Below are 12,477 nucleotides of genomic sequence, written 5' to 3' on the forward strand. Positions count from 1 at the left end.
GGCTGGCTGCAGCAGTTAGACCGGCACTTCACATCTAAGGACCACAAGATAATTATGGTTGTTGACAACTGCAGTGCACATAACTGTACAGTTAAACTGCAAAGCGTCAAGGTAGTTTTTTTGCCACCCAACACTACATGTGCCCTTCAGCCGATGGACCAGGGTATCATTCAGTGCGTGAAGTCGAAGTAATAAAGTCACCTGCTACAGCGAATGATCTTATGTTCGGAACTTACTTGGTGCAATGCACATGTGTAAAAATACACCTCCGCCAGTCATCGCCAACTGTTTTCAGCGCAGCAGTTTTGTGAGGCCCGAGCATGCGGCAGTAGCTGACGAGGTGTCAGCTGAGTCCACCGATGATGGCTGCCCGACCTTCGATGCTGTCCTTCCCACAGATTTGACCCTTCAGGACTACATCACGATTAATGATTGTGCCGCCACGACTGGTCTCCTGACCGATGAAGAAATTATTAATGATGTCACGAGCACCCAGGAAGACCATGATTCAGACGAAGAGTCATGCGAGGAGGTGCAGCCACGACCTCATCACACCTCACGAGAAGTCCCTGTTGCGCTTCTGATACAAAATACCATATCTACATGATTGTAAGTCAACCTATTTTTTTTTAAATTTGAAAATCTGAAGTGGGGAGTTTCGACTTATAATCGAAACCAAAACACGGCACTGCCAAAAAAGCGAGACCAATGAGATACCAGGGGAGCTGCAACGTAGTTGCAATTTTATGTTTGCTCTATGGTCCTACCCATAGTTTTCGCTATCCCGCGTGTTAGTTCGCTTTTCGGAAGGGTTTTTCAACATTTTTAGAGTTTTACAGTGCACACAACACCCATGGGGGTTGTCGATAGTCGATGGAAGTGCCGCTGTTCCATTCGTGGTGGCACCCCCAAAACGGCGGCGCTTGCAGGGAGTATCGATAGTTCTTGGAAGAGCAGACGCCGCTCACGTGTTTCTATTTCCCTGTAGCTCCTAGTTTGACGTGTTCAACTCGACTGCCGGCTACGTGCTACTTCCATGCTTCCTAAGTCGTCATGAGTGCTCCAGGCCCACTAAACATTTGGCCCTTGTTCACAGCAGCGTTCAAGAGGGCTGCCATCCTTTACACCAAAGAAACAAATCACTGCGCAGCGGGCCGAAAGTTCGATGTTTCTGAACGGGTGGTGCTAGTGGCGACTGCAGCGAAGCAAAATTTTTGCCTGTGATGCCAAGCGAAGGATTTCCCACGGGCCGAAGTCCACAGCTGTAGGCCAAGCTTGCGGGGTATGTCACTGAAATGTGTGATCGGTCCCTGCCAGTGAAGCGCGACATGGTCACGAAACAAGCCTGGATCTGCGCCTTTTAAGGACCTGCTCTGCCGTGAGTACAATGAGTGGTTGGCGGCAGAAGACCGAGAACTTACACCAACCGGACCTGTCAAAAGAGCCTACCTGATGGCTGCATGCCTTAGGGTGCATTTGGCATGGGCTGGTGCTCCACAAGATGTCGTAGTGCAATCGTTTGCCAAATGTGGAATTTTGGTGGATGACGACGTGCTGTGGGACCATAGCAGCGATGATGATGGCAGCACAAGTGAGGACGATGGCACAAGTGAAGACGAGTAGTCCAGTGACCATGCCAGCGACTGATAAATTTTCGTTGCGGAATGCACCCTCAAGTATACTCTTTTTTTCTTCCTGTCATGTGATTGGGGGGTCGAGTTACATTCGAGTCGACTTACAGTCGTGTAAATACGGTACTTCAGTAAATAAAGGTATGCTTCTCCAACTTGATTTTAATGTTGTTTTTCCTGCTCATTTGTTAATTCGGCATTCTGATAATTCGGACATTTTTCCCAGTCCCGTGAGATCTGAATTAACGAGCTTTTACTGTACACCGTGATGAGTATCAATTTTGTGTTGTTTTTCATCCTGACTCAGGTTGTTGAACTATGGCTTTTGTTTTGCTCTATTCATTAAAAATGTGTTTTGCAGTGTCACTAATTCATGTTTGATATTGTTGCTGCTGCATTATGTTGGTAGCTTGGCGTGGTATTAAAATGGGGCTGTAGTAAGCCTGGCAAAGCTTAGTCAGAATATGTCTCCTGCTTGCATGCCGAGTCGTGTTTTCAGTGTGGTTCCGACGGATGCCTTCCGTGAACCAGAGATTGCAGCTCGACCTCATAATGCGTTCGGTGGATTTCTCGCTACAGAACATTACCCCTATCGGAAGAAACTGTCTACCGGATGCAAGCTGTTGGACAACCGCCTGCGGCTACGACTACCAGTTCAATCCCTCCGGACAGTGGATGCACTCCCCTGCCCATCGGGATCTCCCTTCCCCAGAGGGACAGTCTGTTACGACCGGCTTGTGTGGTGAATAATTTGTCATGGTCATATAATTTGTACGTCATGAATAATTTGCCAAGATCATGGCGAAAGCCCGGACATTACAAATATGCCGCGCAGCCCACAACCATTTAAATATGCCTAGGAGACCGCAACAATGAAGACATTAGCCCTTGCATGCACACTGCTGCCTCCTTCCCCAGGGCAAGCGCGACGACTAAGCTTCGTGCATGCATTCACTCCTTCCTCTCCTCCGCAGGGAAGATGCTGGTGGTGTCTGCGTGTGTGCCTTTCCCTATGCAGGGCCACTGGTGGCTAGAAACTACGTTGTACTGGCTTCCATGTACCGAGTGCCGGCTGCAGGCATGGAAAGTGTTCGCTCTCTCCTTCTTCTGGACGAGGGAATTCCAGACTCGATAAAGGACGCCCCCGCCAATGGACTTCAGCCTTCAACAGCCTTGAGCACAAGCTAGAGTGTGTGTCGCACTCTGTCAGAACGCTTGTAGAGCTGACCGCGCCATAATGATGCAATTAAATGTTATTTGTTACTCGTTACGCGGATCATCTTGTGTCTCTGCCTGGGCCCTTCCATGCTGGTCAAACTTTAAAGTGCCAGGCCCACACTACCTCAACAGCCATGGGGACGCGTCTTTAACAGAGCAAAAGATATGGGGTGAAATCACCGATGAGGGGCTGACTTTCAGCTATGGTTCAGCAAACACTGCCACGCTTGCCTTGGCTGTTGGGCCTAACCAGCGCTTTTTAGCGGGATGTTGGCCACCAAAGTTGCGGTTTAGTGACGCATCAACGCAGATCTATCCACAGCGGCCATACGGGCACAGCAAATAATATGTTTGAATGATCAAGCTGGTGCGGAAATGAGTAAGTGACTGCAAACAAATTAGTCTTCGCCTTTCTTAGCTATGAGCTATGCTACCATATTTTTTGCCCTTTACCACACACCAAAAATTTTAAAAATTTAACAATAAAATCAGGATACGGCTTATGTGTTATTTCTTTTGCCTTGAGGTGTGGTTTCATGGCAGCGCAGACCCTCCGCCATCATCAGCATCACAGAAGAGGTGGCAAGCAGAATCGCTACACAAAGATACGACATGAACAATTTGTGCATCCGTGAAAGCATACTGTTGTTGCATAGCTTTTGACATTATATGCAGCTACAGTCGAACCCGGATATATCCAATTCAACGGGGATCGGAAAATAGTTCAATATAGCGAAAATTCGATATACAGATATAGGCCAAAAAAAGCACTCGCGATCATAACAAATTGTGACTTACCGATTGGAACAGCCGCGAATCGCATAGCATGTGCATATAATATGAAAGCGCTTTATTTCACGGAAAAAAAATCACTAATTTTGGGCTGCTGGGAAATGAAGTTGAAAACACTAGACTCAATCTTCTCGAGACTGTCCAAGTGCGAGAGCCCAGTGCCTTCCATTTTGCCGCAACAGTGCCGAATCAGGCTGAATGCTGACGCCAGTTCAGTGGCTGTGCATGGACGCGTTTCTTCAAAAACACAGTTGCCCTCGTCATCGCTGGAATCGCCGTCTTGAACACCAGCTATTCCGGTCACAATGTCCTCATCAGCGAGGTCGGCTACCACTTGAACTTCGCTGTCAGCGTTAATGAAGTCATCAACAGTCACTTCGGATGGGACGGCGCCGGGAAAATTGGACAAGTCGCGAAACGCATCCTCCAAGCACTCATCATCATCTAAAGCTTCTGGAAATTCATCTCCAGCCACTTCAAGGCCTGCCTTGCCGAAACAGTTGGCTACTGTGGCCTGCTTCATGTTGCCCCAAGCGCCGGTAATCATCTGGATCGCTCGAGCAGGTCAATCTTGAGATCGGTTCCCATGCGGAGGTTTACGAGGAGCCATTGAATAAGTCGTTTCCGATAGCCTACCTTGAATGCATTTATGATACCCTGGTCGAGGGGTGCAGTCTCACTGTGGTGTTCGGGGGGAGAAACTTCAGTTCGATGTGCTGCAGCTTGCAAGTTGTTTGATTGGCCGAACAGTTGTCTACCAGAAGGCAAACTCGGCGGCCCGACTTGCCCAACTCAGCATCCCAAGCCTGCAGCCATTCAACAAAAAGTTGACATGTCATCCAGGCCTTCCTATTACAGCCGTAGCGGACGGAAAGCTGTTTACAGTTCTTGAAGCAGCACGGTGACTTGCTCTTCCCGATCACGAATGGCCGTAGCTTGCACGAGCCATCCATGTTGGCTGCAAGCAGCACCGACACACGCACTTTGCTCATTTTACCGCCGTGGCATGAGGTTCCACGAAGAGCAAGTGTTTTATTCGGCAACATTTGCCAAAAGAGACCAGTTTCGTCTGCATTGAAGATTTCTGCAGGCGAAAACTTCTCAGTGATCTTCGGCCACTCCTCAGAAAGCCACTGCTGCATCTCCTGGCTGCTGACAGCCCCACTTTCGCCTGAAATGGCCCTTCCTACAATGCCGTGGCGGTTTTTAAACCGTTGCAGCCACCCAATGCCACCGCAAAAGTTCTCTTTGCCAAGAGCCGTAGCAAACCATTTGGCCTTTTCGATTAACATTGGGCCATCCACGGGAATATTTTTCGCTCGGATTTCAAGAAACCACGTATAGAGTGCCTTCTCCACTTTGTGAAAAGCAGCAGGGCGCACACGACACGCTCCCGAGCGACTTTCCTCACCTGCTTTAAGCTTGATGTCCTGCTTGTTTTTTAACAACGTACTTAAAGTACTCCGCGGAATGCCGAATGCGTCTGCCACAGAGGACTTCATTTCTCCATTCTCGACACGCCGGATTACTTCAAGCTTTCTTGCAAAGTCTAGATTCTTCCTCTTTTTTATGTCTGCGGATGCCATAGGTCACCAGATGACTGCAATCATACATGCTACACACGGCAAGTTGAAACAAGTACACACAAGAAAACATGCGATGCGCAGATGGAGCAGTCCGAGCAGCAGTCAACGGGGCTGCGAAGGAACGACAAAGGGAAAAGAAAGAAGAGAACGGGGAAAAAGATCGGCGGAATATGCCGTTGAAGGCGCTGTGGGGGCGACTGCCGCTTCGCTATGCTTCGTTTTTTTTAGCCCTCTCTGGCAGCGACCGTGCCAACCCTCACTCTCTCTTCCTTTCCCCAGAAAGCGTGCCTTGGAAATGTCGCCGCGTCTCCATGCCGCGCACTCTCTTCGCTGAGCTTCAATGGCCCTGCCCAATGCACACGCCGGCGGTACAGGAGGAGCGAGAGAGCTCGCGCTGGTGAGGTGCAAGAACGGGGGAGAGACTCTGCGTCTCCGTCGCTAGGCGATGGCCACGCGTGCGCAGAGGAGGAGCCTGCTGACTGACTCTGCGGAAGTGTTTTCCCCTGAGGACCGGACACAAATGTCATTGGGAAAAGCGCACCTTCCAGGGGCGTGGTGCGGCGCGGCATTCGATATATCGAATGTCCGACAAAAATGGAATTCGATATACTATGTAATTGTCCTATACTTTTACATAGTATTTTCAAGGGGGTAATCTGTTTGTTCGATATAGCCAATAATTCGAAATATGCGGGTTCGATATATCCGGGTTCGACTATTTCCATGAATTCTTCTCTTGTTTATGGGGCATTGTGATTGGGGGTGAGGCTTATACTAAAAAAAAAAAAAAAATATGTGTATTCATTCGTTTCGAATGCTTCGAGCACTGAAATGAGTGCCAAAGCGAATATTGAATAGCATAGTAAGCGACCAAATATTCGAAAGTAGGCACAAGCCTACCCTCATGATTCACTGAAGAAACAATCACAGCAGGAGCACAGCTGTGCCATATGATACGTGAAATGTGCCACAATGTGGGAGCTTCATACAAACGAGCAGCTTCACCACTATCACAAGATGGTGACAGAGCACGTTTTCGTGAAGGTTGCCGTGGGTTCATTCTGTGCTTGACTACGACCTGGAGTGGTATTCTCAGTCAATCAATTTGAGAGGTGCTATCATTCTCGCGATATTTTCGTGCCATGCCGCACCAGATGTGTTGGCGTATATGGCCGTCAGCATTTCTGAGGCTATGCCCAGCTCGCTATCTGTGCACAGTGCCAAAACGCCATCCGATGCAACTTCGACATGTCCGACAAATGCAGTCATGCAAGATCACACGAAAATGACAGTAGTACAGTAAAATCTCGTTACTATGAACATCACATCAACAAACTTGTCAGATTAAATTTTTTTTAAATCCCTGCCAAAATGCCTATATATTCAAAGTAAGAAACTCAGTTCTACGAATTTCAGATTACTGAATATTTCAGAACAACATACGTAATTTAATCCCGCAATCACCAAGATGCTTCGTTATTGTGAAGTTCTGTTGAAGTTTCGGTACCGAATCCCTGAGGCTTACACCTATCATCACCATCTGCAGCAGCAGCAGCCATGCGCTGGGGAACCCGTTTCAATGGGTACAGCCACAGCAGCATTGGCATCAGCGTGAGCGTCGCATATGGTCATGTTCGGACTCTCCTACTGCGTCGTAGGCCTAGCGTTACCACGTTGATAATTATTGGCAGGAGCTGCGAAGTTATCGGTGCTGTGATTGTGTTGTGCATTCGCTTTGCTGAGAATGAGTTCTCCTGGCCCTCGCATTAAAAAGAAGCGACACCAGTTTTCAGTCAAAGAAAAAATGGACATTTTGATGCAGCTGAATGCTGGAAGAAAGCAAGTCGACCTGTGTAGGGAGCGTGATATTCCCCCATCAACAATACTCAAGGATTGGGAAAAGATCACAAAATTGCATCGAGAGTCACAGCTGGTTCCCTCAAGAATACGCTTGCAGCTTGGAAACTACCAGAACGTCGACGACGCCGTCCTCACGTGGTTTAAGGATGCCAGACAAAATGATGTGCCCTTGTCAGGGCCGATTATTTAAGAGAAGGTGCTACATATAGTTCGCGGCTGCCTTGGATATCTCCGGCTTCGATGCAAGTGCTGGATGGCTTTACTGCTTCCGGCAAAGGAATGACATTGAATGGCAGGTTGCTTGTGGTGAAGAAAAGGCAGCAGGTGCCGAGAGTGTGGTTGCCTGGCGGAACAAGCTCTTTCAAGAGATCATCGAGTCTTCCGCTCCAGACGACATTTTCAACGGCGATGAAATGTCGCTCTTTTATCAGTTGTTGCCTGATAAAACAATGAACTTCAAAGGTGACAGGTGCAAGGGTGGAAAGAAATCACGTCTCCGCGTATTGTTTTGGTTCTGCTGCAACTCCATGGGCACGGAAGAACTCAAGCTGCTAGTTGCTGGCAAGTCTTCTAAGCCGCACTGCTTGAAAAACGTCTCATTCGTTGCCTTGCGACTACCGAGCCAACAAAAAAGCATGGGTGACGCGAGGATTGTTTACTCAGTGGCTGCTGCAGCTCGACAACACAATGACGAAGAAAGACAGAAAAATTCTCCTCATCATTGACAATTGCTTGGCGCATATCGTGAAGATGCGATTGAGCAATGTGCAACTTGAATTTATGCCCCCGAATTGTACTTGTTTGCTCCAACCTTTGGACCAAGGCATCATCAGATGTGTGAAGCCTGAATTTCGGAAGCGTCTAGTGCAGCACCTCCTGATCAATAATCGACTGAAGCAGCCCGCACAGGTAAACATCCGTCAAGTTGCAGAAATGCTTACAGGGTCGTGGTGGAACGTGAAGGCAAGCACGATCAGCAACTGCTGGCGAAAGGCAGGCCTTTTAAAGGCTTCACCTACGCCACAAGGCTGTGAGGACACAGAGGAGCTCAACCCAGAACTGTGGAATGAGCTTACCGAGAAGCTCTCTGCCGACACCGCAGTGACCTTAGATGATTACACTGACAGTGACAGCGCGGCGGCTACATCTGTGGATCTCACCAATGAAGAAATCGTGAATAAAGTGCATGAGCAAGAAGATTGCAATAGTAACGAAGACAATGCCAACACTGGATCAACACATGAAGAAGAAGAAACTGTTTCCAGCTCGGATGTTTTAGTTTTTCTAGAAAAGACACGATCATGCCTCGGGCGCTGTAAACATGTCCCCGATGACGTTCAGAGGAAGGTCGAGGATGTGGAGGCGTTCGTCCTGCAGCACTTGCTGTCTACTCGCCACAAGAAGATTACAGACTTCTTTAAGCAATAAATTGTAGTTAAACTGTGCCCAACGTTCTCGTTTATTACCGTATTTACTCGCATAAGGATCGCACTCTTTCGTCAAAAATATTGATGCAAATTCAGGGGTGCGATCATCAAGCGGGTTAAATTTCCCGTGAAAAGAAGACAAAATTTTTGTCATCCGACATTGGCTGCGGAATGACAACAGGTCAACAAACAGGCGGCTGCCACGGTAAAGTGCGGGACACCAAAACAAAAATGGCGGCCGGCGGGGCAAGCCGAATGCACCGAACGAGATTTCTTTTTCTTCTCTATGAGTACATTACGGGCATTGAAACAGTTTTTTTCCATATCAGTAATGAATAATATTGTTAATATCAGCAAGTTTGTAGCAGTAACGTAGCCATGTCGACTTTGAGGGGACGAAAACAGAGATGGGCCCGCTTAGCTGCCAGTGACATAGAAACACATGGCGGGCATGCTGTGGAAACTTCAGCATTTGTCTGCATTACTATCCTAATACGGGACATTTCCGCTATGGGTGGGCGAATATCTTAGCTGTGTTACAAGTGTCGGCATATAAATAAGGTACATTTCTAACATATCAGTGTGAACGTGGCTACTACTGTTTCCGCTTGCGATTTGTTGCATGATCACGAGTGCAGAAGAGAAGAATTGAAAGGCGCCTTTTTTGTTGTTGTTGTTGACAACAACCATTCTAAAGCCTACAAGTAATAAAGCCAAGGCAAGTTTGGCTGTAGCTTGTTTTTTTCTTCGTGGAAGTGATGAAAGGAATGAAAGGGGGCATCTGCTTAAGAATGTTTGGAACATTTGGTGCAGACCAATTGGTATGTATTGAAGAGTCGTTTGTGTAGCATTCGACAGCATTTGACAGATCGTAAGCGCAATCATCAGTAGCTAGACTTGGCACACAACATGTCGCTGCGGCAAGTTCAGGGTGCGATCATTACGCGGAAAGGAAAAAAAGATTGAATTTTGACGACAAAATTCAGGGGTGCGATCATTATGCGAGTGCGATCATTTTGCAACTAAATACAGTATTTACATATGAACACGCGCATCTGCTGCAAAGGTATGTAATTTTCGTTGTTGTGTTACATTACTGACATGAAAATATTGGTTTTTCAGTACTACAATAATTCAAATTAATGAATTAAATTCGGCAGTCCCGCGAAGTTCGTTGTAACGAGATCCTACTATATCTGTAACTGAGCATGTGTTGGTGGGCTAGTTGGTTAAGCATGATTACAAAGACGGCGCCGAATAAAACAACACACGAAGAAGGGGGACACGAGACAGCACGTAGGTGCACTACGTACTAGAGGCACAAACAGATCACTATAGAATACCGCCTTTGTGTGCTTGGTATCTGCAGCCAATAAAGCAAAAACAGCGACAACAACACATTCTTTTATTGGGAAAGCAGCTCATCTTGAAAAAAAATTGCCCTTCTGTGAAAGTAATTTCTGCATACCTCATTTTTTCTGATTAGAAACGTAAAGGGGCGGGGGGTACACTATATTTTTCTCAAATAAGTCAGAGACATGTTATATTAAGGTGCACTATTATTTTCTCTAACCCTGCAAAAATTCGGTGCATTCAGGTATTCTGTACCTGTTGTGTCACAGTGGCTCATGCCAATTTTCGATGGTTGGCCAAGAGTGGCAAACACCCAGTGCGGCATATTGAATCGATAAACCAATGAAGGTCAAGCAAATCAAAGAATCCACTAAATATACTGAGCCATGCTGTTACTGAGTATACTGAGTATGCTGTTGCTGTAGTATACTGGTAAGGCAACATTATTTGTTCAGGTTTTATGTAGGAATTAATTTTTCTGTTACGCAGAACAAACGTGTCCTTACTCAAGCTACTTTGTAGGTCGGCATGCAAGGGTTTTATAAGCTGGTACTAGCATTTAGCACACATAACCTTTCTATGTATACATTCAGAAACATATGTGCCAAGATTACTGACCGACCCACCAGCCGACAGCAGCCAGGCCATACACAAGTAGGCAAAGAAGCCTGTGAGTTAAAAACCTCCACCTTACATGGCACATAGGTGGAGGTTTTTCCCACAGTTATAACCGATAATTGTAAAAAAGCAGAGAGGAGAAACGTACAAACATTTTAGGTAGACAGACAGAAGCTCCAGTCGAACCCACATTTAGCATTACTCAGATTTTGACATTACTCAAACCTAACAATGAGCTGTGTGAGTTCTATGGTAAGGTGAAGCTCTTACTACAATTTTCCCATGGCGCATTAATGGCTATAACAACTAAAAACTGGCTGCTGGGTGTCTGCACAGGAAAGAAAAGCAACACAAAATGCAGGAAAAGAAAAAAAAAAGACAGCTGCTTTGCCACAGCCCGCCTTTCTGCCATGGGCCCAGCACGGCATGCCTTCGTGGCCTCTCTCCCGTATCCCTTCCACATTTTCAACGTCGCCGGGAGGGTGGAAAGGAGAGGAGTGTATGAGGCTGGTGGTGCGATACGACAAAGGTGTGCCGTGCGGGGCACGAGGAACAGAGGTGGGTGTGGCAAAGTGGTGCGCATTTTTTTCACCAAGGATGTTGCATTCTTTTTCTTTTTGGTGCACACACACATTATCTATATTTATTTGTAATAATCAATAATCCGGCATGACCGCATTGTAGATAGGTTTATCCTAACATAGAAGACATTGAAAAGTTGACGGCGCATCAGATGCTCATTGTTACATCCGATATAAGTGTACCTGCTGCTTAAGCTTGATACTGCAACAATTTTCAAATCTTATTCGGCTCCAGTGGCGCAGCCAGGGGCTGGCACGCCAGACACGTGCCTCCCCTCAAAATTTTTCTGTTAATATGCAGCCGACAACCGCCCTCTTCCTCCTCATTCAAGGTGAGGAGCATGTCCTCCCCCGCTTTCCCCCCTTCCAAAATTTCTGGCTATGCCACCATTGGGCTCCCTCCACTTTTTCCTGTAGGGCCCAGTAAATCCACGGCAACACGTTGGACACTGATAGTACTACACTAAGCTCACATCTTGTAGCATCATTCTTCAAGCCCTGATATAAAGGATGCATAGGATAATTAATTGTCCTTCCTCTACTACTTGATGACCATTCTTTGAGAACGGAAACATTGCGTTCAAACCATTCGTGTAGATTCCGGAATGCAACTGCAAAATTCGGGGCTATTGTTGCTTGTGTAGTACTCAGCATTTCAAATTGCTCAGCAAAACTCTGGGAGAGTGAACATGTAATCCTGAGGCAACAGTTTCATGGTGATCTCGTCCTGCCTCTGGTGTACTTCTGTGGTATGAGTGGGCGTGCAGTGGCTGGCAACTCTAGATATTTCTTCTTATTCAATGCACCAAACGCATATTACTGCAGACAACATACTACAGCCTTTAAAGAGATCTCAAACCAGTCTACCTTGAAAACAACCTGCTATAGCCACATCAGGTATTTGCATAAAATCCACCCTTTAGAGCAGCATAGAAGATACTGTTACACAACAATGTAAGTAACAATGTGAATGTAGTAGTAAATTTAGAAGGTAAGGGCCTACCGTACCTTGCACGATGACATCATCATCCAGCACTACGACTGGACCTCTCAGTGAAGGCAGCAGCCGGCTAAGGTAGAGCTTGGCGTGCGGCAGCTGAAAAGCAGGTTGCAACAGAGACATTTAGAAAACAGTCAAAAGTATTCCAGGAAAGCTGTTTATGGCTGGGATCTGGAAAAAAAAATGTGCCCAAGATGTTAACAAAAACAAATCATCATGTGGGCCTTATCCTGGCGATAGTGCAGGAAGGGTCCAAGCTCAATGGCACATACCCCTGTGAGTTCAGGCAACTGTAAAGCACCCTTGAACTACCCTTGCCACACGTGGGACCTAAAGAGCTCCCACTCTCAAAGGTAAAAACAGATGTTTTTTGGGGAAAAAAATGTTTTGCACATAGTACAACTTTTTCAA

The 12,477-nt window shown here is 46.7% G+C and overlaps 1 protein-coding gene across 1 annotated transcript in view; it reads right to left on the bottom strand.

Annotated features, from left to right (window-relative positions):
• Positions 1-12,477, bottom strand: part of LOC142576600 (glycosyltransferase 8 domain-containing protein 1-like) — a 90,158-nt gene that overhangs the window by 59,684 nt on the left and 17,997 nt on the right. Inside the window, exon 4 of the mRNA XM_075686798.1 lies at positions 12,075-12,162. Coding sequence (XP_075542913.1) covers positions 12,075-12,162 — 88 coding nt within the window. The remainder of the gene's footprint in view (positions 1-12,074; positions 12,163-12,477) is intronic.

Source organism: Dermacentor variabilis, chromosome 3, assembly GCF_050947875.1.
Source record: "Dermacentor variabilis isolate Ectoservices chromosome 3, ASM5094787v1, whole genome shotgun sequence".
Classification (NCBI taxonomy): Eukaryota; Metazoa; Arthropoda; class Arachnida; order Ixodida; family Ixodidae; genus Dermacentor; species Dermacentor variabilis.